Below are 27,992 nucleotides of genomic sequence, written 5' to 3' on the forward strand. Positions count from 1 at the left end.
GATTGATTTACTATTTTTTGGTCTTATTTTAAGTATTACTAATTTGATAAAAATGAATAATTTTACAAAAATTTGATGCAAGAAATAATAAATGGATAGGCATCAAAATAATTCATAAGCGCGAGGTGTTAATTCTAAAATCACAGTATTACATTATAAACTGGCAACATATTAATAAATGTCAAATTTTGACAAATTGATTTGATGATATTCTTATGTCAGTCAAATTTTTATTATAGTCTGTGAAAAGTGGTCAAAGTGGTTGATTGTTCGTTGAATTTTGGTCGCTGCCGTGCGTTAACGTGAAATAAACACAGTCGCTTGAATTGGGCCATGGCGAACGAAATAGTGTGCTTAGTTAAAAAACACAATAGTTTATAGACCTTGTTTAATTTTCGTGAACGAAAGTCACCATGGAAATTGTCGACGTTGAAGAATGCCAGCCCGACCCTACAGCGGTCACAAGAAAGAAAAGTTTATGGGCTAAAATTAACAATAGGACAACGTACAGTTATTTATTTAACATCGTAGTATCAATACTGTTGCTCACATGCCTGGTTCTGGTGCTTTATTTTTTCAAGGAGTATCTAAAGACGATTTTATACTGGGTGGACGCTCAGGATCCGTGGATAATATTTTTGTTATTTATGGGTTTATTTTTGATCGTCAGTTTTCCTGTGACGATAGGATATTTAGTGTTGATAATAACTAGTGGATATTTGTTCGGGATCGTTCAGGGTTTAGTAACTGTTTTGGTGAGTGCGAACTTTGGCGTGGCAGTGGCTCACTTTACCCTGAAAGCGTTGCGGAACTACCTGCCCCTGGACCGGCTGCTCAAGAACGAGACGGCGCGAGCCCTGCTGAAGGTGATTTCGGGACCGCAAGCCTTCAAAATTGTATTTTTCGCGAGACTGACGCCAATACCTTTTGGATTGCAGAACACAATATTTGCTGTAAGTAGCTGTTTGTTTATTTTCTAGTTTAGATGAAATCCTTTTGAGTTTATAAATCACTATACTGTATTTATAGCTGTGTAGTAATATCTCACTCTTTTAAAGATTTTAATTATTTTCATATTTTGAATTTAATTTTATTCTTAGTTCACTTAATACATAATTGGAATTATTATTACTCTATTTCATAAATACTCATTCACATTAAAAAAACTTTAGTGAGCATATAGTAACTACAAAAAGTAACATAAATATTTTAATATAAATATTATAAAACATGTTTCTATACATACATTCATTAAAACTGACTTAGTTATCTGTACTCTGCAATAGATAGCTTGAGTAGATTGATTTATTATCTGTTAAAAAAAAAGAAAAAATACTCTCTTATCTCATTCAAATTTAGAACAAGGTTTATTATAAGTGGCCAGGATATCTTGAAAGAAAAGAGCTCCTATATTTGCAGGTTTTATTAGATTCATGAATAATTAAATAAAAGATCTCATGTTTGAATTGCATTTGCTTTGTTTTTTGTGTCTTCAGTTTCAAGGTTCCTTTTTGTATAGATGTAGCTATGATGTAGGTATTATTATTGTATTGTTTTTGTATGACATGTATCCAACATTGTCTGCTAGGATCTATTGAATATCTACTGAAATATTAACTTGAAAGAATTATAAAAACTTATGCTAATCATATTTTCCATACATTATTACGGCATATCACATTTTGGCTACTAATAAGTATTCTAGTATCAGTACTAACAAAATAAAAGCCATATTTAGCTTCATAGCATAAAGCATGAGTACATTTTAAAAATTATTTAAGGTTGTAAGCATAAATTCCTTGTTGAGTTCAAGTTCAAGGTACCTAATAAAATATTTCTTACACTTTTCACACCCCCACCACTGGGAACTGGGGTGTTATAGTTGAAGGCCACACAAATATCAGCATCTTCGATCAACAATACCAACTAGATATCGGGTCGGCGCAAAAATACGTCTCGATAAATAACAGCTCACTTGAGACGTGAGCTCTTATTTTGTTTAGTTCACTTGTAACACGGCCAATCTAAACACGTTTCACAATGCCGCCATGTGTATTCAAGAGTTGCAAAAATAATGCCCGAAAAAGCAATTTATCGGTTGTAGTGTTATAAAACACAGTCTAGTGCACATTTAAATTGAATATTAAAATGATATTGTTGCAATGTGTATGCATATTGATAAGCTGCAACTGGTCATAAACTTTTTACGCAATACAACCTCATATGGATATGGCGATCGGTAATGGACGACGGTACTGCGTCACAGATTTAACTACATATATCGTAAGACTTGCATTAAAAACATTGTTAAACAATATTGCATTTGTTTTTCCAAGAAAGCTGTAAACCAACATTTATGTAATTAGTTACTGTACATTGAGTTCGTTACTTTCGTATTAACTACGTATCTGTATGCCGAGGATACTCGACTTCTTTCGGACCACGCTTAGGGCCTATAATCGTGAGCGTCGTCGAGCGGTGACTGCACTAGTTACGGAGCCGTAAAAGTCGTAAAAACCAAAGAGGAATAATAAAATATTACCTACTAGGTACTTAATTCGAAGCTAAAGAAACACGTGATCGGTAATCGTGTTTACAAACATATTCGCCAGTGTTCCCGTTTACTGAAATCCATCTAATGCGAGCCGAAAATATTTAGGATTTGGACGTCATACTGAACCGAATTTTCAAACCTTGTCGGTCTAAAATAGGCACATAACACACACGAGTATAAACACATAGCTCGGATTGCACGGTGGCTGGGCAACTGGCTGCCGTGCAACGTGTAGCGGATTCCATTTCCGCACGGAACAACACTTTGTGTGATCCACAAATTGTTGTTTCGTGTCTGAGTGTTATGAAATTGTATGTTTGTAAATGCACCCATGACACAGGAGAAAATCATAGCGTGGAACAACGTTTTTTAAAAGACAAATAAATAGTATTTCTACCAGCCTATTGCCTATAAGGACTCATTTCGTGGTGCCGCCCCAACGCACTTGTGACTACTCTGGTGTGGCGGGTGTCCATGGGTGACACTGGTCGGTTACCATCAGGTGAACCATACCGTCCCTGGTTAAACAAGTTAAAATAAACATAACTAAATCCATTTTCCGTTATACCCTATAAACTGTAATGGAAACTTTTCAGGTAAATGCTAAAATAACTCTATTTACGTAGTTAACGCTTATACGCGTAAACCGCTGAACCGAAATTGATGAATTTTAGTAGAGATAGATAGGACCTGGGAGCCTGCAAATATATTGTAGGTACCTAAGTAAGTAAGTATCTGAGTATAGGACTGGGTAGGAAAATAACATTGAAATTACCATATTGAATTCTCGTCAGTGAATAACGATTATAGAAATGCCTATAATTAAACTTATTCAGTTATATATTTTCCCAAGTTGATTTTACCTTAGTAACATCACTCCCGGTTGGATTTTGCCTTTTGTGCTTCGGCACGAATTGGCCAGCAATGATAACACGGCTTCCAAAAAATCCTAACCCCCAAAAGGCCGACAACGCACTTGTAACGCCTCTGATGTTTCGAATGACCATGGGCGGCGGCGATCGCTTACCATCAGGTGATCCGTCTGCTCGTTTACCGGCTTATACCATAAAAACACATGCGAATAATGCATAAACGTGCGAATCTGGAATGGGTCACTAATTAGTGCAATATAAATTAAAGATGAATAAATCTATGCTACAAAGCTTAAGACTGAAGTCCGTTTAAAGATCTTGTTCCTATGCTCACCTAGTCGCCTAGTACCTATGTACATTATCTATATGAAACTTGTTTTACAATACGACTTGTACAATCGAAGTGTTTCCTTGTAAATCCAATAATTTATCCGTTGTGCAAACTGCAAATGGTTTAGCTGTGTTGCTTAGTGGAAATTTTACTAACTAACTACATATAAATTAATAACTTCCTTTCTGTTTATCACTAGTTATTTCCAGCTTAGATATATACATCGATGCGTCATGAACGCCAGCTAAATGCAGAGATAAATATAATTAACTATCTTTGAAATTTTGTATGTATGACGAAATGAAATGTACTTAGTTATTTGTCTTTGTACTGAGCTAATTATTAAGTGCAAGACAGATTGCCGGACTCGGCTCTGTCAATATCTAATGTGTACTTAACTAATGCTAATTTAGGCGGTCCATACACGCTGCATACCTAAGTTATAATGATAGTAATTAGGATTATTGTAGAGAAGCGAGACGCAATAGTTAGCAAGACAATGTGAGTGTTTTCCCCTATTTGCCATTATCTGCATTCATGGAGTTGAAATAATAAAGAGTCTAATAAAAACAAACAAGAAACTCCAAAGGTTACACTTTTTCAATCTAGTTCGCAATACAATTCTTGGTTACATTGTTTCGTTAATTCAGTTAAAGAGATTTGATAAAGATAATAACCTTAAGGACAGTAAAATAATACAGTCTGGAGCTGACCAGTCCCAGTTGACGGCACCCGTTCACAAACATGGCACGTACACCAGCACTGCACAACGCTTTATTATTATTATAGATACAGGTTCTAAAGTCCAGGTTTCATCACGATTATTAAATGCCTATCCTTATTGCAATATGACGAATGAATAATTCAAAAGTATCTATGTAGATAATCATATTAGCAACAAACACGATTGTACAATCCACAGAAATATTTATTCTATCTACAGTAACTACAATATCTTCAATTGTCTTATCTCTAAACAAGTTAATCGGATTAAAACTATTATTCATGTTCATATAGTTACTGATTTCGAGATTTGGGCACGTTTCCAAGCTTTTGTAACTTGTATCTGAGATCAAGGGATTCAATACCCGATCAGCTACGGTCTGGCTAGTTGTTCCAAGTTTAGACGGTTACGTTCATGCGAAAATCTCATAAATTTCCATACATTTTTGATGGGGGAAATCATAAAATGACTTCTCTTGCCTTGAGGCGAAAGGGAGTGTCAGGCTATTAATGAACACCCCGTTACAGTTTATTGATGGATTATGGACCTTTTCTACTTAAGAGCTAATAAGAGGATTGGTCCTATCACTATGCTTGGCAGGCGGTTTGGAAATATTAAATAATTAATGTTTTGGTTCCATTTATTCAGCTTAGCAAAATGTGCTACAAACTGCCGGTAATAATCTCGCAACAAACTTGCATTGTATTGCTTAAGCATTGCTTCATTATTCTTGCTTGTGTGACAAATGTACAACAGTATGTTATATTTAGTTATTTCGCATACAGATCAAGTTACCCTAAACTGTCCAATATCTACAATAAATATCAAACCTTATAGTTGGACAGTAAAGTAGAGAATCTATCAAAGAAATTACACGATTTGTGGTAGACTTACGTGCTGTCTATATGTAAGTACTTTTATGGCTTTATGTCCGTGTATGGTACACTTACCGGCAATGGCGCACCGTTACAATAGTTCCGTCCTCATTAAATGCGCGGGGAACTAGTTTCGTGCTCACACGCATATAATAATACACTACTTTAACTTCCCATGCGTGCAGTTTATAGTCTATTTTATTTAAATAATGTACTTAAGCATGAGGATGGCCTGTTGACACGGTAGAGCATATAACTTTGTTGTGCCCTACTCGCGTCTTGTCATAAGATCGTCCATGGAACTATACATTTGCCAGAGACCAGGCAGCAGATGCTTTCTCTAGTAAATCTGACTGAATCTTTTTAACCGCAGATCTTTAACCAATCATCGAACGAGGAGATTATGGCAAACCCCCTGTTGTACAGAGAAGACCTACCTGGCCTGACCCATCATAGATCGCCTAATTTTATGAAGGAAGAAATAACAAAATACTCTCTATAGTTTACTAATTATAAACAAGTATACAACTGTCATTAGAAGAGTAATATTAAGTGTAGGGTGTAGGGTCAATGTAAAACTCTTCAATGGGGAGTAATAAAATATGACACGTTCAATTAACCTCATTACAGCAATGACATAAGGACTGTCTGTAGTCTCCTATTTATCTACAGTTTGCAGCTGTTGCCCAATCCCAACATATGTGATTTCAACCATTGCTAAACTTAACTAACGCAAAGGTACCGGTTACCGACCGGCCTCCTCTATCCGACCATTTTAGTTTATTTACGCTAATTTGTGTATTTATCGCGCGAAAGTCTTGAAATACGCCTTATTCAATACATTAATTCATCATTCACCTTCAGTCAAAACTTGGGTTTGTGGGGTTAACGCACATTCCGACTGTCCTGCGAAATATAAAAAAGGTGCAGTTTGCGTAAATTTTCATGCGAAAAAAACATAAATCAGTGAAATAAAAGATCTCGATTTTGACGATGATCACTCGGGTAAACTAAGAATGTATTTACTTTATGTGATTTATTGGTTCATTGAGTCCTTATAATTTCAATATGCATACAGAAATTCCATGTTTTTATAGATTTATCGATAAATTAATGTTGGACGGAATAAGGAGCCCTACAAAATGACGACGTACCGAATACCGACCAAATGGTCGGTAAACGGAATTTTAAGGTTTATGAATGACACTAATTTTCTGTAACGTGGGTTGTTTTAGGAGTGTTTTGTGATTAGTTTCTTATTCTTAAAGCTATCCTTAGATATTAGACCGGTATCCGACCTATGCTAACTATAATGAATTCTTTGTAATTTACGTTTCAAATTGACATATTTCCGATATATTTACGATTCCTTCACAAAGACTTGCTAGAAGTAAACCTTTATATTTTATGTTTATTTCGAAGAATTTCATGAATACGATATTGTTACAACTTAATAAGTAATAGTAGAGTAGAAAGTAACTAAAAAAATGGTATAAATTTCAGTTAAGACGTTTTATTATACAAATACAGGTTTGGTCGTAGTCTGGATACGATTTGTTTCCCTGTCCCTTGTTCCGACTAACTAAGGAAATATAGGCTTTGGTGTTTTTTTTAAATTACATGATAAGCACATCATCAGTAAGTCATCGGGATGAACGACAAAAACGTTAGTAATAGGTATAGTACTTGTACGTAATACCTACGACACATAATGTTCCGAAAATAACTACGGAGGTTTATTGTACCTACAACCTACAAGTAGTAAAGTAAATAAAATAAGTACCTACCATATGTACGATACATAGTATGTAATGTATAGGTAGATACATAGAAAAGATTAGTCACGAATTTACCTAATTACGTATCTTAACAATAGGTATCTACCTATAGGTACTTAAAGACCATTTAACCAATACGAACAATTTCTTTATTAGGCATAATAAATTAAGATCGACATGATGTAGGTAAATCTTATGCTGAAATACTAGGAAACTTAATTAAAAAATAAATAACTACCTACACGGTAGGTTGAAAAGTAGACGTCACATTGTATGTTCTCTGCTTACATCTCCGAGTGTTAAAAAACGTAATGTTATGTTAAATTTTAAAATTCATTATCGTAATTTCAGTATCGAATCCAAAAACAATGCGTGAATAGTTTTAGAAAGATAGTTGTTTTACGAATTTCTACTCTACTGCTAAGATATAGAGTTGATTTTACAATGTGCGTTTGGGTCGGACGGATTCAGGTTCCTGAGGAGTCGGTATCACGGACATCTGTCGGCAGTCGGTCGGTATACGGGGACTTTAGTATTTTTCCAAGCGTAAGAGTTTAAATCGAAATATAGGTACAAAATAGTCGTAAAAGGGCAAAATTATGAACATATTTCTAATTCATAGTTAATATACTTTCGGAAAAGCATTTTTTATTATACGATCTTGAATATTTTGTTTATCTTTTGGAGGATTTTGTTCGCCCGCGCCGATCACCGGTCGGTATTCGGTGCATTTGCGTTAATCCAATTAGTTATATCAATTGAAGGACTTTTTTTGCTTTGGTCCCACGGGCTAGCAAATGCCAGTAAGGCAATCTTACTAATATTATAAATGCGAAAGTTTGTGTGTATATTTGTTACTCAATCACGTCAAAACGGCTGAAAGGATTGGGATAAAATTTGGGACAGGGATAGATTGTGGTCTGGAATAACACATACGCTTTGTATCCTACGAACGCGAACGAAGCCGCGAGTAGAAGCTGGTGATAAAATATTGAACTTTGTCAGAATACAGTAAAAAAATATGCTCAGATTGCTCAGTTGCGGTGAACTTTAGGAGATGAACTCGCGGCCTAACGGCATTTCTGCATTGCTTTCATATTTATAGCGGGATTATTTAAGTTTGTAACCTCTTATAAATAGTTAATAAGAGGTGGTCTTATAAAACTGGATTCATTCTTTAACATTATTTACAAAATATACCAAATGAATCTTGAAACAGTATTAGATAATGTTTAAATGTCTTTCCAGAAGAATTTAGCCCATACAAAGCCAGGGTTGATAGTTAGTGGAATCTTATTGACTATATACCTTTCATATACTGTCTAAAAGTAGAAGAATGCTCCACACCACGGCCACGTCTGGATTGCAACGAAAAGTTTTTAAATAAACTTGTTTACATATTCATCGGTGGACTAGTTTTGCGAATGTTCGACGGTGCATCGTCTTGAAAAACATGTTTGTGAACTCCAACAGTTTCTACTTTATGTGACACTAAACACCATTGTGGATCGCTATCGCTGGAAATAGGTTAAAGTACTAAAACTGTTGGCATTGAAGCCGTATTATGGTGTTGAGAATTAATATCATGGTGTGTACAAGTCAATCTAGATTTCAGTGGAAATCTTAAATTTGTTTTTTGTTCATAGTATTTTATTCCCGATTCTTATCCCAAAATACTTTTATAGTCATTTAAAGAAGTTTTTTAGACACCCTCTAAAAAACTTCTTCTCTAAATGACTTTGAAAACATGGATTCTAGAACTGCGCCAGTGTTTGACGGACTGCCTCTCGATATGGTTCTAGAAAGGCAAAAAAGCTTTCTTTTATCCTCTGGTGACCGATACACCGTCAAGGAATAACATGCACGTTATCTAAAATTATCTTAGACGTCGTTGACACCATTTTATCATAAGTGCATTGTTTCAGAGTTTGTACTAATTGTTTTATACTTATTATTGCGTACTAGTATCGTACGTGTTTCATGATAACATTAATCCATTGTTCTCGGCGTGGTATCTAGAACGGTCGCACTCGCAATTTCGCATTTACCATCGGCTTCGCCCGTTTCGCTTTCACTAAACCAATGTTGGACTGGCGACATTTTCTAATACGCATAACAATCTGATTCCTTGTGTTTGTATTGATTGTTATTAGAATCGCCCACGCAAGGTAGTCTGTGAGCCAAAATTAGTCGCAGTTCTCACAATTGGCCTGAGATGTAAACTGGTTCGGTTGAAGCTGTAAATATGCCAAACGAGGATTCTGTTTGAGGATCTTCATCATTAGAACTTGTAAGGAACCCAGTATTATTCAATCAATAAGTTTCCTGAGACATTTCGTTTGCAAGTATACTAAGAACAATTCCCGACGCGTCACAGTACTTAACGGTCATCTGTTTTATTACAACGTCGTCTTTGTCTCGTCTCATCAATAAACAAATGGGGCTATTGGACGGTACAAAGAGTTTGACGGCGTCACATGTTGTCCATAAAATACCTTTATACCTACTTCTAAATTGAGTCCATGCTTTGCTGCAGAAGATTCTTTCCAAACGCATATAAGTGTACGTTCGTGGTTCCATATTGCTGGAACTTGCTAGAAGCAAGTTATCAAGGTCAATAGTAATTACATATCACCTTATCGGATTATGTTATCTAATTTTTTGATGAAGTGATTTTCGCAATCAATATTGTTTATTTCAAGTCCGGGACTACCGAAAAGACATGATTAATTCATAAGCCTCTTTATTTTGTTATCTTCTGCGTCTATTGTAAAATTGTAAGTGGTTGTAACCGGTGAAGATATGAACTGCTGTTATCTTAACTGAATCCTGTTTTTATCTAGTGCAGGGCAGTAAACTTTTGTCGCCATCTTTCTTGGTCCTCAGCCAAACGTATTTACATTTATTATTTGAAAACTACCTACATATAGATCTGCGCAGTCTTTTTGTGTGGTCTCTGTCTGTCGTTAAAATATTTGGCGCGTTTTTGTCTCATCCTCCTCTCAGACAAAGGGCGACAAAGTTGTTTAAAATGCCTGACCAATTTGTCATTTGGTGCTTTGATTAAATTGATCTTTAACATGGGTGTATGTCTGTACCTATTTTTATATAAATACTCGAAGAAAACTACTAGAGTGTAGAGTAAGAAAGCTGACGTCATCATGATCGATATGTTAGCTGCTCGAGTGATCTCATTACATTTTTACACTATTTTCGCGGTCATCCTAGCTGCAGCGAAAAATATAAACATCACGTTGGCCAAGCCAAATATACTTACACCAGGCACCCGGGTTCGGAGCTTGTGGAACGTTTACATCAATAACTATTTACATTCGGTTAGCAATTTCATTACAGCGTACGGTAATGATCTAAAAATATCATTTGAATATCAGATAGGCGTTTGTTTGGAGACATTCGGAATATCGTCAGGCCGCCGTCTTCGACAGGCTGACATTTATGTACTGAGATAATGTTTATTTTTTATTGTGTACTCATTTCGTGTTGTGTTCGAGAAGCGGGACGTGTTTACAGGAATTTTTCCACTACACTGACTTTCATACAGTCGGTAATTGGCCTACTTGGACACACTCGTACGTACGTCCGGCGCCGCCGCCAAGGCCGCCGTAGATCGGTCAACTTGTTTATCTTAGGAAAAACAATCGATTAGCCTTAGACCTGTACTCACTCGTGTTTTAAAAGGTCGTATCTAGATGAATAAGCAGTTTTATATTTTTTTTATGTACGACGCAATGGTATTTAACTGTCACGATGTGAATTTGTAGGTTACTAGGACTTTGCGTGCTTTGCATGTGTACAATTGTTTATTGTATATAAAGCCGGTATCGTTTGTGAAAATTGTTGTTTAATTTACGGGGCGCCGTACGTTTGGCGCTAATTTTCAAAGCAATCTAGATGTCGTGACTCCGCTCGGCAAATGCTTAGCCACTAAAATGTAATTGTACACATTACCGTCAACCGCACACAACTTTATAATCCTGACAAATGGTAATAGGATTGACGTGTATCAAATCTACATTGTTTAACATAAGTTAAATGTATTTACTGCACGCAAATTGTTCTAAAAGTATGGACGTAGTAAGATTTCATGGAACCGTGGATTTATGAAAATCGGCTATTGTTTTATTGGGAATGGAAATGTCTTTCAGAAGGGGGTGCATTTAAACTAGATTCAATGGAATGTTTCGTATAAATTACGGGTTATTTGTCAACAAGTTCCATCATATTTTTGGCGGAGTTTCTATCAAAATCGTCAGGTACTACCCGTACTACAAATGCGTACTACGCAAGTATCTACCTGATGTCCTTGATACGACAGAGTGTACTCCTCGTAAAAAGATCATTAATTTGATTTGCATGCGTGGCTGGCACTGTACCGTACCTGCCATATCTGGTCAAGTATTTAATATTTATCGGAACTCCCTGGTGTGGGACAGAGTTATAAGTTAGACCCCAGACGAGAAAGACTATTATCTATACTTATTATTAATATTATAAAGCTGAAGAGTTTGTTTGTTTGATTGTTTGTTTGTTTAAACGCGCTGATCTCCAGAACTACTAGTCCGGTATGAATAATTATTTTTGTGTTGGATAGCACATTTATCGAGGACGGTTATAAGCTATTATAAAACATCATGGTGCGATCAATAGGAGCCGATCAGACCGGGTGAAAGCGCGAGAAGTAGCTAGTTTTTGATAAAGATGTAGACAAAAAATTTAAGGCAGTCTTTAAGATGGTCTGAGGATGTTGAGAAAATAATAATAACTACGCTGACCTCATTGGAGAGGTTCTGGAGAAAGGCCAGATGCAGAGTGCTCTTAAAGTCTACTTACCGTGCTTGTTATATGTATCAGATGCATTGTAGAAACCTCAGAAATATGGAAGGATAATAGTAGATGGAAAAAGTATGAGTTTTTGAATGTATGTACATATGTATATGTTAGTTATATAAGTTTTTAAACTGACATGGTCACTAACACTATTATTAGAACTTATGACGGGATATTTACCATGTTTATTAATTTTGATGAGTTTCGGATATTTCGGCACTGTTGCAAGCGCCATGATCACGGATTAAATAATAATATATGTTAGTTATCCTACAAAACACTGATTATCGAAGTTTCTTTCTTTCTTTCTCTAAACTCTTTAAATTCTCGTAAGCAGTGTGGAAATTCTTGCTCATTGTTCTCCATTCGAATTTCACTGACAGATAGCCTGACTGATGAACTATTCTATATTAATTGACGTTTCAAAATTACCAGTATCCTTAGTATGAGTTTGCTTTACGTTTTAAGTAATCGAAACAATAGCGCGTTCGGCGTTAAGCAAACTCATATGAAGGGTACTGTTTATAACTAGTTGGAATAAATACTTTGACTTCTAATTAATTATTTCTATTGTTAAGGTAAGTGACGTGGGTGGTTGTGGGTACCACCTAGCGACGATGCTGGGCCTATTGCCGGCGCAGGTGATCAACGTGTACCTCGGCTCCACGCTGCGGTCTATGCACGATGTGCTGCACGAGTCACACCTCACTGGATACATCGTGTTTGCATTTCAGGTAAGCATTTTAATCCTTTTTTTTTGAGGGTGGAAAATCATCCAATTACTTCTACCGCCTTGGGTGAGGCGGGAGGGAGTGTCAGACTCTTACTGACTAAAAACCACCCCGTTCCGTCTCCTGCTTTGAGCCGGAGCCCCGGTAACCTTTTACGTTGTCCGCAAAGCATTTTAATCCTAGGCTCAACTCACAGCGCTGCAGAATGGAATGGAAGTGACTTTTTGCAACGGAACTGTACATGACATAGCATAACAGATTAACTGTAAACTTATACCTGTACAATAAATATAACTCACAAATTAAGTATTTTTCCTCTTGAGCCTTTCTGTATTTGCTTGCTCCATGCACTGGTTTTTCACTGCATCACCTAAAGGTTTGGCTGGTAGAAAATGCCTACGGCATTAAGCCCACCTATGTACACATTCATGTGCATAAAGAGTTAAATAAATAAATAAGATCTAAAAAAATACGAGGGTCTTCTGTGAAATCCTCGCGTATTCTCGAGAATACCCTGGTATTTAATTTGTGTGTTATACATTTGATATAAAGTTCATTATGCTATGTACAGTTTTGACATTTCAATTAAATTCAAAGCTCCATGATCTGTTCGTTACATAAAGTAGCTGTAGCGGGCATTACGAATCTTGCTAGACTTGCCCTAGTGAAAGGTCTTATGAAGCGTGTAATATGTAATGATCTTATATTCGTTTAAATAAATTAGGTAATTAATGACTATTGCAGTGTATTCTTAATAGGAGTGTTAATGGGACTGGCTTAATAGATAAGCTAATTTGTAGAAACACCCTTTCAAAACACAAACGAGCACCTAGCTTCACTGACTATAATTTATTTCTTTATTTGTTGACATTTCTAAAGTACCTTTTTATGCTTTAACTAGCTACTTCCGCGCGGTTTTACGCACTCTGCTTGGCTCCTGTTGGTCATAGCGGGATGTTTTATAGCCTATAGCCTTCCTCGATAAATTGACTATCCAACACAAAAAGAATTATTCAAATCGGTCTAGTCGTTTCAAACAAATAAACTCTTCAGCTTTATAATATTAAATAAATGATTTGACTTCGACTTTGACAATAATACTTATTCCAACTTTACCAATCCATACCGGTCATCAATTTAATCCTATTATTTGTAGAATGTTCTTTCGAAAAAATATTCTCTAGTAGGTACTCCATCTTTCCCTAGACGTAACTGCTAATGTAACCGAGGTCGTTGGTATTAAGTCAGGTTAAATATTCACCTGATCGCCGAAGCAGGTTTCTTGGAACAAGTACTCGATTCTTGGACTTTTACTTGAATAATCAAGGACCTGTTTCCTTATGACTTTCACTATTAATGTGTCGTTAAGGAAGTTTTAATGATGTATCAATATTCGTTTAATGGAACTTGTAATTAAGATTACGCTGTTCATCTTTGTGTTTGTCTATATAAATATTCTTAATTTGTATTTTTCTAGAGATAAAATTAACTGTTGTCATTTGGTATGGTTTGTTTAAACATATCTACATATTTGAGTTCATTACTAAAATTAATCGCTAAGCAAGAAGCATTTAGCTTCACCGCGTATATCTTTCGAACGAGTGTACCTACTAGTTATAGGATACATTCTTTGTTTTTATCAACTTCAAAAAAGGACGGAACTATGAAGGTTCTATGTTCAGATGCTTTCGTTTGTTCGTTATTGACAGGACAAGCTTTGTATCAAAGAAAATGTCTGCCATTTAATAATTTTACCGCCGTATAGAGTCAGAGTTATTTAATGGTTACTTACCCTCACCTCATCACAACAGTCTCAAATGTGTAATTGTTAAAATGTTTGTCTTTAACAACTTACATTATTATTACTGTTCAAAAGATTCACAGCTGTACTTATTTTAATTCTATTATTAGCGTAATTTCTAAGAAAAACAATGGCGCCAAATGTCTCAAAAAGTTAATGCGTTTTTTGTTTACGACTGACGGATTATCTCACGTTTATTTTTATTTTTATGCTACACATTCCATTTCCCAGAATTTTATTTTGAAGTCCAATGTCATAGTGGATTATTGTTTATGTTACAGTCAGAGTGATTAAATAGCAATTATTCATAATGACTGGTCATTATGAATAATTGTATATAAATACCAAATTCACTAGATAATGTAATAAATTAATCACTTTATCTGGACATTATTCATAATAGGAAGTCCAAGTTAGTCAAAGTAATAATACATGTGTAACTCAAAATGTCACAAGATTCTTACTAGTAAGAATAACTTGTAAGAATAAAAATTAGTCTTTAAGATCAAAGACTAATTTGTTTTGGCATAAATTTGAGTCGCATAATGTTAGTAGGCCTAATGACTTATGTAGGAAATGGTGGTAGTGAACTTGTAGTGCCCTATACATAATTCCGATCAAACTAATTTGCTATAAGTTACTGTAACAATTAAATAATAATGTCGTTTAAAAATTTTATATGCTGTGCAACAAAAGTTAGTGACAGAACCGAATTGCTACAAAACCGACTCCACGTAGTCTTGTTTGTCCTACCCCTAGAGTGTACTTTAAAATCGCGTAGGCGCGTAGGACCGAGGCGGCCCGCGGGCTGAGGAGCAGGAGGCTGCTAGCGAGCCACCGTGGCTAAGGCTGGCAAGCCGAAACTGCGGTGGTGACCGAAAGCCGTCTGCGACAATTAGCACGCGTGGGCCCGCCGCAGGCCCGCAGCGCCGGAGCCATGACAGAAACCCTGCCTGCTACATGCTGCACATTTGCTTGCATGCTGCCCGTTTTATTACATTATCCAAGTCTTCGAAGATAGTATATAAAATTGTTAGTTAATGTGATTAATTTTGTGTCATTTATCACTTTATCTAAATTGAGTAGATGTTATATATAATTGCTAGACAGTATATATAATATCAAGATTTATTACTTTGGCTGTAACATTTACACTGATTCTCTTGTAAGTGGTCCAGGTGTTGTCTTGGATCACGCTTAAGATGCTGATTGTACTAGTGATAGTGGGAGATAAACACGTGTGCTAGATAAATCGGAGTCTACATTAAAATTTGCATCAACATTTTGACAACTTGAAGTGTTAGGTATCTATATTTCTGCAAAAACTCTTTTGATTAGGCTCAAGGATAGGTAAAAGTGGGTGTTGAGGTTTAAAATACAAATTGATGTCTACTGTCCACTTTTTACTTCTTGTTGAAGAGATTGGTATTGCTCATAGTAATTAAGACCCCCATGACTTTAATCGACAGTGGCGCCATCTAGAGATCACCAAGCTATTCTATTTAATTAAAGACATTTTGAATACCATAGGTAAAGAGATGTCATATGCCACAAATAAGTCCTTGAAGACACAATTCCATTTCATTACATTAGTCTAATTGGCTTAACGAGTTTTTGCTTCAATTGGATTGGAAACGGACGATGTGGTAAATTAATAATAAATGGAATACTAAGAAACATTCACTTTATGACGTCACAGATCATAATTTCTCGCTGTAGGGAACTAGGGGCACATAAACAGGCCCCTACACGTCCGCTCTTTTACTGCGTAATAAATTGATATCAACGTTATTTTATCACATATGGACGATAGATGCAGACATAAATAGATCAATGTCGTATGAACTAGATTATTAGATTATTAACTACGACATTATGAAGAAAAGAGGTTTAGTATAGAAAGTTCTTTGTATTCATTTGCACTTGAATTATCTTCTTCATGGTAGAAGAATTCTGTCGAATTAGAATGTTTCAAAAGATATAGAGGACATTCCACTCATAGCCTCGACCGAACTATTCAAATATTCAAAATATAACGATAGTTCCTCATAAGTCGCTATCCATTATTGAAAACTGCATTGAAATATGTTAAGCAGTTATTGAGCTTAATGCAAATCTATGAGATAGAGGCGATGCGTAAGTCAATTTGTTTCATAATATGTACAGAAATGAGTGAAACCGTGAGTGCATACCTAGTTTGTGCATAAGCTGATTATAGTTGTTCTCAGTATAGCAACCCTTTAGTTACACAAGGGGTCGTGTTCATCGGAACTGTGCTATATGTGGCAAAGGTGAACCTCAAAGGTCACACGGTGGTGAATAAATTATTAGGTAATGCCACTCTTATTTATGCAGTAGGCTATGTCTACAAATGTAATGGTTATCGTGAAATATGTGTTTAATTGTGATATTAAATTATACCAGTTTAAATTAAAGGTTTCTTTAAAGGGTTGTGTTTCATGCGCTTTAAATACTGGCCTCTTGTCAGTGATATACATTTTCTGCTAAAGTCTTGTACTTTGCCATCCGTCTAGGAATTGAGGAAAGGGATATCAACAAAAATGTTTGCTTATTGAAAATCTTTTATTAGGGTGTAAATTGTTTTAACTTCTTAAGCCTTTTTGTCTCTCACGCTCTTGCTGTCTACAAAGTAAAACACCCTGGATTTTATTGCCATACCATTTAAGGATTAAGTCTTTCAAATCCATCCATCAATCACTTAGAACAACGTAAAAATAGTTAGAATAACTACGACACGATCACAATGACGTATAGTTTTAAAATAAATGTAGAATTTAGCCGTCGGGACAATCGCACGGTATCTTAATTCGCCTTGACGTAGAAGAAGAGAATGTTTTTGTGCAAATATTGGATCAGTTATAAATAACCACTAGATATCTGAGTCATTCTCCAACGAACCTTGTTGGATACTGCACTGATATTTATACATTTAGCGTAGGTATCAGTTCTGGTAAGCTCTGGAGAGATGCCGTAACAGGAGTTGTGTCATGAGGACCTGGTACCCGATGCCCTACAGGTGACGGTGGCTACTAGAGTGGTTTTATTGACGTAAAAATCCCATACTCTTCCTTTTACTCCTACTATTCCCATCTTCCACTTCCACTTCATCTCCCACTTCCTACTATTCCCATACTCTTCTAGTCTTTGTCCCCAAAAAGGTAAACGCCTTTTGAAAGTTTCTCCCGTCATCATCAAAAAACAAAGTGTCAGTTCTTATAAGCGGATGATCCCCGGTTCTGGCATTTTTTTCTTCTTTGATTATATCTTCATAACAGCCTGTGGCTTTCCACTGTTCAACTATAAGTCTCCTCTACAACAGAAAAATTGCTCTTGTATGCTTATAAAAAGCATTTGCCTTGGCGTCTGCAACAGTGAAAAGTAACCTCAAGCATTACCTACATACGTTCTCACTCAGATATAAAATGTAGGAGAATCTACAAAAAAAAAAAATGTCTGCCTATCCTCTTTAGTAATAATTTAATATAAACGCCAGGGGAAATACAGGCGTGTATTACATACAGTATATAACGCATATAGACAACTATTTATATCTTGACACTCGGTCAATGTCATTAGAACGTTCATGGCAACTACTTGATACTTTTTGCAATTTTTCTCTAAGTATCAATATCTTTAAACTGTAAATATTATTAGTTCCACAAACTTAGCACTGTTGTATGCGCCACGTTCATTATCAAGGGCATACCGCGCCCAAGTTGTTACTGACCAGATAACCGAGACATTTTAATCAGTTCGCAAAGATTATGAAAAGTTACTTAGATGGTCTATTTGCGGAAATATTATCTTTCAAGTATTCTCTTCATTACAAGGGTATGGCAATAAGAATTTCATTACTTGTGTTGTTGTGTAACCAATTTAAAGTAGGTACTAATATAAAGGCACAAGGTTCCGTTTCTGGTGACAGGATAAGCACAGCACTGCCAAAAGAAACTGCTGATTGAAATCTGGAATTAGATATGTAATCGAGGTTGTGTCTGTTCATAGTTAATCGCAATAAAACGGACAAACAGACGTGTTTGTGCCATGCGGGTCATTATGTCATGTGTCAACGTGCGGTGCTGATTATTTACTTATCTTTGGGTGAAATGTACGCTCATTTGTCCCCTACCTCATAAAAGAAATAACTAATATGGACTTAAGGTCATAATTATGTCCCCTAGATGGGGCAGAGATCGTCCACAAAGGTCCTCCATCTCGATCGGTCTTGAGCTTTCCGCTTCACCTCGCACCACGTCATGCCGATGCTCGCCGCTTCCGCTATTACAGTACTGTACGTCGCCAGTTTTGCTGAGGTCGGCCACGTTTCCTTATCCCCAGGAGACCAAAGCTTGTTTAGGAATGTGGTCGGTATCTCTTCGGAGAGTATGGCCATCACCTGTGGAATATTATTATCCGGATAATATGTCCCTAAACTGTGACTAGCGGCCATCAGGAAGAACAGTATCCTCTCAGGTTTTTGGCGATCTCCAAGCTGCCTGCATAACGTGGAGATTACAACAAACTTCATTTTATGAGTGAAAGCATTTATCCAGCAGTGATTGTGGCTAATGATCGTCATATTGAACAAAGTAATCGTCATTTTGACAAGATGTTGCCTGTTTGCTCTCCTTATCATTGACACGCTCCGTTATCTGATAACTATCTAACTCTAATGTCAGTGCAAACCTTGAATGTACACTGACTGAACGAGGAAGTTAAATCGGGTTACATCATTATGCATTCAAGAGGCAGGCAGAAGTGTTGAATTGTGAATCGATTTTTCGGCAGTTTTCCTCAATTGGGCCTTCTCCGTTGATTGGTTGTAAGGTCATTAGGATGTCGCTGATTGGTTCTTGATTTAGATTTGAAAATTTTCTGTGGTGGATTCATGGAGGTGTTTTCCAATAGACTTTTTGTGTTATAAACCGGTAAGCGAGCAGACGGATAACCTGGTGGGAAGCAATCGCCGCCGCCCATGAAAACCCGAAACAGTGCATTGCCGGCCTTTTGATGGTTAGGAATTTAAGGGTTGTTGGGGAATCGGGGATTGGAAAGGGGGGTAATTGGGCCTCCGGTAACCAGGTTACTCACACAACGCAAGCGTTCTTTCACGTCGGTTTTCTGTGAAGCTCAGTAGAGTCGTGTTCTTGTCGCGAGAAATTGTTTAAACTCTATGTGAAAGTGTTCAAAAATATAACACGTGACCTTGAGTTCAACAGCCTCTCTCGTCATCATTAGACCAAACAGTTGACAACGCAGGATGAGAACATATCTGCATACTTAAGTATCGCCTAACCAAATTATGCGGATTTTTTTGTTTGACTTATCTGTTTGTTCAACCGCACAATGACTAAAACACGTGTCTGTGTTTGTTTTCATGATTCTAATGTCTATAGGAATAAGAGCAGTTTTTCATTAATATCCTCCAAATATATTTCTGTGATTCATAGAAGTGTAAAATTTGATGTCCTTTTTAGTGATTTCTTATCTGTTTCTAGTCCTTAAAAGTTGTACCTTAAAATAAAAATAAATATAGTTTGTAATCTAGTTAACAAATTTCAATTTTTCGATCCGGAGCTCCGGTAAACCCGCTAGGTGTCTAGTTTAGAAACTAGGAAAGAATATCAGGAAACCGCATATGTTCGCAAAATGTGATTATACAATTTTGCGCTTACAAAACTGATCACTGTATTCTTGTTTTAGTATTGTTTTAAAGCCAGACAGTAGCATGGTATTGCTAATTTTCTTTCACGGTCGTATTTACACGCCAGTCGACATGTTAACATATCTTCACGCCTATTTATTTACATCAGCACATAGACGGAACGCTAATTTTGCAGAAAATATTTGTTCTACAAGTTAGGCCTAGCGCACATCGGCGGAGGCATGCAAAAAAGCTTGACGACACAACTCATGCCCCCATCTTTAGCAGCCCGTTTTCATTCGTATGCCATAGTAGTTAGGTTTATTTTAAATTGATTTATTCTTGAGTGTCTTTGCTGCGACTCCGTCTGTGTGCGCTAAGCCTTAGAGTCTTAGGATAGGAACACTTCCTGTTTATTTTTTTAAATTTATAAATATCTACGGAGTACTGTAATAAGGTACCTACACAATTTAACACAAAAACTGTCTAGTGATAGTATGTACTATGTACACCATTTTAACCCAATACAGCAGAAAGTTTATTATATCACTTATTATGATTTTAATTGAAGTAATTATTATTTAATTATTATTAGAACTTATGACGGGATATTTACCATATTTATTCACTTCAATGAGTTTCCGATATTTCGGCACTGTCGCAAGCGCCATGATCGCGGATGAACTGGGGCCTTAGTCTACTATTACAATAGTGTCAGAATGGTCGATCATTGAGCAGTGCAAGAGGGATGGAGTTATACAACCTACATAGCTCCGTCCCTCTTGCACTGCTCAATGATCGACCATTCTGACACAATTGTAATAGCAGACAGAAAAAATATTTAATTAATTATTCACAATATGTAGAATTTTCTAGCGTCGGATTTATCGAAAGTTTTGCTATAATGGGTTACAGATATACTTACAAATTGAAACTGGCTTATGATGGTGATGATGTTCTTTTAAGTTTGCCATCGCAACCGAAGCTTCGTAGACATCAGTCTGTCTTGTATCAATAAAAATAATTAATCATACAAATGTATTAATATTGTAAGATATGTTTGTACGAGTGGTAGACCAATGTCGAAATATGATTTTATCGGAAATGTCGACCCCACGGGTCGTAAGTCGGTCGATAGTCGAATTACGTTGTATTTCCAAATAATATAATACAAATAACCTATGAACTAGGTCTAAGTAACTTTTTTAATTCGTTAATGTTTTTCTTTATATTTTTAATGTTTAATGTTCGCCTTATGTATGAGTCATCGACTTAGTCTTATTAGTTGTAAGGGACATGTCGCCTTTGATTATGCCCTTTTTTGAGGGGGAAATCATCCAATGACTTCTCCCGCCTTGGGTGAGGCGAGAGGGAGTGTCAGACTCTTACTGACTAAAACCCACCCCGTTCCTTCGCCTGCTTTGAGCCGGAGCCCCTGTAACCTGTTACGTTGTCCGCAGCTCCGGATCTTTGCTTGCTCCGGTGCTTTGATTATGCCTCAAGTCGTTTTTTTCACAAAATTATTCGATTAGTAACTACATAATATGACATTATATTAGACAAAAAATTATATATTAAAACTAACAATGAGACTTCTTACTCTTGCATTAAGGATAAATAAAACTTGCTCGTAGATATTAAACATTTTCCTCGTAAAAAACCGAAAACGTCATTAATACGTACGTAGGCACATATATTACCATGATTGTTACTAATTTATTTCCATTCTGGGGAATTTCTTATTCTAAGTTTTCCCTTGGATGTCGTAAGAACCGACTAAAGTATTAGTGGACTGCACATTTGACAGAGACCGGACAGCAGCGCTCTTTATAACACTGAACTTTTTAAAATGCAATCTGCAATCCGCCTGGCAAGCATCGAGATTATGACAATTCCTTTTATGAAAAGAAGACCTTTAGTCCAGTATTTGACTGCGACCGTCCGTTGATTTGAACAGTATTTTCCTTAAGAATGTAGTCAGTGTGATTCTCAAAGTTCCGTGTTGGTAACAAACCCGCGACATATTGCAACTGTAGTAGACTTTACCTCAGCTACTGCATACATCCTAGGCTTCGGCTCAAAAAGCAGGCGTAGGAACGGGGTGTTTCATTCAGTCAGAGAGTCTGACAATCCCTCTCGCTCGACAATCTCTCTCACCCAAGGCGGCAGAAGTCATTGAATGATTTCCCCCGGCGCAAAAATAACCTAAAATACCGTCACGCCATTTTATCTCCGAAGGCGTAGGCAGAGGTGCACATTATGGCACGTAATGCCACTGTACAATGTACACCCACTTTTTAAAAACCTAAAATGAGTGGTTAAACCTTAAAACCTGGCCACTGGTGTAATCATACTCCACGATCTAAGTGTTGCGTGCAGTCCTTACATAATTTAGTTTTACAATACGTTGACTTAAGTCGCCCTTCATGGAAAGCCTTGCCTTGCCTTTAATATGTATTAAGGCCACACATGGCAAACTTTAAAAAAGATGTTTATGTGTACTTCCATATCTATAATTCATGTCTTTACTCCAACAAGGTCGGAAAAAGTATTCATCATTAATAACCTGTGACATCCATGTTTGAATTAAGATTTACAGAACATACGAGGGGTTTACTATAATCTCCACACGGCATTAGGCTGACCCGCGTTATGTGGGAGGCCTATCAGTAAGTCAGCTCATACCCTGTCTGTTTACCAAATTTCATCAGAATCCGTTCACTAGTTTCAGCGTGATTGACGGACAAACATCCAAACAAACAAACTTTCACATAGAATGTTAGTGTGATGTTTGTTATTTGATTTGTTTCATTGTTTGATAGGTTCTGGTAAAAACCGATGATGAAAAGTGAGCATGAAGGATCCAAGTTATCCTTATAAAGTATTCGATTTATTTCCTTGTCTTCTGTTTCAAACTATTTACTTATTGTTTCGTGCCTGTGTGTCGTGATAATTTGTTATTTATTCTCAAACTCAACAATACAATATCTGATTCAATACAATTGACAAACAATGGTCGAGCGACACGAATAAATTATTGGAAAACCGTGAATGCATATTTCAATTCTTGCCTTGGGTCCATAATTCTAATGTCTACGAGAAATCCACATTGAATGCGAGGCCTGTAAATGTCAGTCTCCTATAGTCTTTAAATGTCGAGTTGGATTTTGCTTTATATCTTTGTTTTTGCGTTTCCAGATCCTGATCGGCATAACATTGATGGTGTGGGTGGTGCAGAAGGCGCGCAAAGAGCTGACGATAGCCATCATGGCGGCGGAGCTCGGCCGGGAGACGATATCCACGTCCAGCAGCTCCTCGATCAGCTAGCCAACACCCAGGGCTTCCACAGACGTGGACAGCGTCTCCGAGGAACCGTCGAGCTAGGGCTGGCCCTACGCCTGCTTCCGACACACGTTCGAAGCCCGCGATGAAGAAACTTACGTATGAAATAAAGGGTTCGTTACAACCCTGTGATATTATATTATAATCGCCATGTTACCTCCAAGAGGATTAGTTTAAACGGACATGTGGGGACTCTGAAGGTTATCGTTAATATTTGTGAGACTTTCCTTGTATTATATTGTTTATCGACATAGGTGAGTATTAGATTATGTATATGTGATGTGTACTAATGAATCTCGCTCAGTAACTGACTGACGTTTATGGATACTTAGTTTGACGTTTGACAGGACGACCCGTGCCTCAAGACAAGGTTCATTGCCAAGTATTGTGAGTCGCGTTAAAAAGATTTGCGTGCGAAATTAATACGCGATTGTTTCCATGAAGTTTACGATTGTATTCGGATATTTTCGCAGGCATTCGTCACAGAAGTTGTATTGTTAGAAATACCGTGAAATAAATTTTAGTTTAATGCCTTTTATGTCACATGAGACTTTTGGCGAAAAAGAAAAGATTGGGATATGTCGTTGGTTAATATCGGGTATTGATCATTATCCACATTTGTCTGGATATAGGACATAACGCACGAAACATCTGAAAACTACGCGAGGCTTGATAGGTTATAGTAATATTTGTTATAACTAAATAAAATCTAGATGATTGACGATATCTGATGGCAGCTAAAATATTTTAATTTATTGAATTCTTATCGCAAAACTTTTTTGTATTTATAATAACAACCTATTCACGGGTACAATCACTGTCAAACGTGTTAAGGATAATTGTTAAAATAAATCAGTGTGCAAACAAAACTCATACAAATACCTGCTCAAATAGCAAACCACAAATTGATATACAATCGTAACACGTATAGAGTATAATTGACAATTATTTATTATGAAACCATTTTGCACGAATATTATCAACTGATAATTCAAACACGTTGGAGGTCGGGACAAGGTCTGTTTTATTACGGAACCAAATAGCTTAAGTGAGTTGCACATGTAATTATGTACTCTATGGTGTATATATAGAGTCCACTTTAACGTAAAACGCTAGCTAAACAGATAAATGGAGATAACTCATTTCATGAAAACCCCGGGACGTAATAAACGGCCATTTTTAGTACATTATTGACATTATGTCAATAACATTCCTCTAGTGGAGTTTATTCAAGTTTAAACGTTTGTGTGATAGGAATTTGGTATCTCCGTTTTTCTCTTCTGATATACAATAGAGTAAGGAAAACCAAAATATTGTATGAAATGTACATAGTCGGTAGATTTTCCAGTTGGGTACCAGACGATTTATTTTTCAACGGTTTTTTCAGCAAATAAAATACTTTTCGGAATTTATATTCGTAGTGTTTAGTATTAATGTTGTTGCCAAATTTTATCGCAGGTAAAAGAGTTTAGTCGTTTTATTATGTGTTTATATTATACCGTTTTAGTTCGTTTTTAATTATTATAGAGTTATTAATATTAGCAATATGATGTGATGATTCTGGGCACAATATATTACAGTCACAGTAAAATTCCTTTATAAATATTTCAGTACAATTCAGAGTGCTAATATATTATACAGTTAGAAACGATTATAGCTTTCTAAAATTCTAACAGTTGTTTTTGAAAAAAACACAATTTTAGAATAAAAAACGCAGTGTCACAATTAACTAGTTTTAACTTTTAATTTAACAAGGAAAAATGCATTTACACACGTATGTACGTATACCTAGCGTTATTTTTACCCATCTGTTTCGTGGATCTAATAGCGTGACTTGCGTGCTCCCTCTAGTGTATTCTAACATAACAATTTGCATTATTCCACTTAATAATATTCGTTTAAACTGTACACTTATAAAATTAATAGCCATTTCTATTTTTGGTTATTAGGTACACATTTGTGAATAGTTTCCATTTTTATTTAAATGAAATATCGCTATATTACACTGCCATTTATTTTTCGGTACATGTTAATTAGAAATTATACCTAAATCGAAACTCTTTTGCCTGCGACTGTACGCATTCTTTTGATGCCAATACAATTTTATTGTATTACTAAAAGTATTTGGCATTTATTCTTATGAAATCGAGACTAAGTATCGTCGCGAACAGCGAAAGTATTAGTTGTACCTAATAATTGTTATGAACATGTGGTACATCGGTAGTGTGATTTTGACTTTAAATAAATAATTAATTATTGTTTCCCTAAATATTTTGTAACCACCATCGATGGTTTAACCAATTAATCATTTTTCCTTATTCGTGTTGCTTTTTGATTAAATAATAATTTATCATTACGTGCAATATTTTAATGAGATTCTTTCTGATCTCAATTTTGGTGTTGATTGAAAATAATATTTTTTCTTCTGTTTTTTTTTTTTTAATTATGGTTACATAACGTTTTGTGATAATTTGTGTTCACTATTTCTTTTTAACTAAATTCTTGTTTATCATGATAAAACAATTAGCATTTCTTTTCACAAACATATTTTACTGTAATAGATACCTATTTATTTAATACAAGAAACCATTAAAAATTTATTCTTCCTATAAAACCTAAAGACTGATTTTTGTTTGAATTAATTTCCTATGCATTGAATAAATTTTTAGGCTTCTTACCTTAAAATCTTAAAATATGTTCTTAATTATGAATGTAATCAGTTCTTTATTTATTTTTTGGCGATATGAAATTAATATTTTATTGAAGAAAGATTAATATAAATTTGTAATTTTAATTTGTAAATTGTAACAGTCTGTGTATCAGTCATATTTATTATTTATTTATACAATCATCTAATGTGTGGACATTAACAAAAAAATATGTTTCTTATATAAACTAATAGCTTAATTTTTTATTTTATAAATTTGTAACATCGAACAGTGCCATTTATTTATTTTATAATATTAAAATAAATTATCTATATTTTAATGTCTGAGCCATGGATACAGTGAAATGATTGAGCATTACTTACGACTCATAAAATTTCGAAAGTTAAGTCTCACTCGCGCCATCTTTTACTAACTAACAAATGTTGCCAGCGCAATCTATTTTATTTGTTTGTGTGGAATAATTAAACGTGTTTCTCGATCATTTTCTATATCTGTGGTCGCCTGCTCTGAATGGATTTGGAAAATTAATAATTATAATTATCTAATTCGTGTGAAGATTATAATCTAATTACAAAACGTTCGAATTGTGTGCAATCAATCTGTGCAATAGATTTTTATAAATCTATGTTTGTAACAGTTTTTTTTTTCTATTTCTGTGCAATTGTGTTGCGGATCAACCTACTCTAATTTATACAAAACTAGACTGTGGGCCTCTTCTACGTAAGAGCTTTAACCATAATCTTCGTATTTGGGAGATGCGGGTTTATCAGATAGAGTTACCAGTCGTGAGGCTCATTGCCAGTCGGGCTACAAAACCCGTGGGAAGAGTAGGTTGATGTGCTGGTCACCAAACACTTTCAAGGCCCAAACCATTGCCTGATATTGCTCATGGAAATATTTGTACATTGTACAACCACTAAAAGTCGGCTAAAGTATTGAACAAAATCTACGTTTACTTTTATAAAAAATCTGATTTGTAAAAATAATTCTATGTTTTGTATAAATTGCTATGATTCAACATCGTTTGTTAGTATGACCTGTGCCAAATTATTTTTAAAATTAATTTTGGCTAATTGTTGTAATTTCTCTTGTTGTAGTTACTTGTGTGTTAGCCAAAATATTTCGTGGATTCCACTAAATAATTTTCTCTGGTTAAATATTGTTGATCATTTACTGTTTCAAATAATCCCTTCGTATTTCCATTATCTATTAGCTAAAAATTTTTGTCTTGTTAAATGTATCCTAGAAAGTTTCGAGTATGGTAACATTGAAATCAACTGTCATAAATAGTTGTATGTAAAATGTAACGATTTCGATGTAACCATAATATTGTAGACTTCTTCAAATACATTTTATACTTTACTAAACTGTTTTTAAACGTGATGCTTAAGTAACCATACCTATGCTCAGAAACTTGGAGTTATTTCACTATTTTTATAATGAAAAAACTTAATATTATAGTCTAAAAAATAATGCATTTATTGTTAACGAATTTATTTTGTGTTATTTTTATTAATAAATCCCACTGTTATTATTTTTAATACTTGTTGTAAAGTACGTAGCGATTCACTTCGATATTGTACAATATGAAAAATGGTAAAAGGAGCCTTATACTAGATGTAATAAAACATTCTCTATTACTGCATAGTTTTATTACGAAATGATGTTACGAAACCTTCCTTATCATAATCGCCCCTTGCATGCCGAACGCCGAACGAATTAACTTGATAAGCTGAACTTATAATAACATGGTGTTTAGAAGCAAAAATCAATTATTTGTGTGACATACAAATAATTGATTT

General features: G+C 35.5%; 1 protein-coding gene across 1 annotated transcript; it reads left to right on the plus strand.

The window, feature by feature from the left end:
• Nucleotides 1–226: 226 nt before the first annotated feature.
• Nucleotides 227–27,830, plus strand: LOC118272503 (transmembrane protein 64). The gene is made up of 3 exons (XM_035589056.2): nt 227–953; nt 12,561–12,716; nt 23,378–27,830. The coding sequence occupies exons 1-3, from the start codon at nt 414–416 to the stop codon at nt 23,504–23,506; spliced, it is 825 nt and encodes a 274-aa protein (XP_035444949.1). The 5' UTR covers nt 227–413; the 3' UTR covers nt 23,507–27,830.
• The last annotated feature ends 162 nt before the right edge of the window (nt 27,831–27,992 follow it).

Source organism: Spodoptera frugiperda, chromosome 4 (assembly GCF_023101765.2).
Source record: "Spodoptera frugiperda isolate SF20-4 chromosome 4, AGI-APGP_CSIRO_Sfru_2.0, whole genome shotgun sequence".
NCBI lineage: Eukaryota > Metazoa > Arthropoda > Insecta > Lepidoptera > Noctuidae > Spodoptera > Spodoptera frugiperda.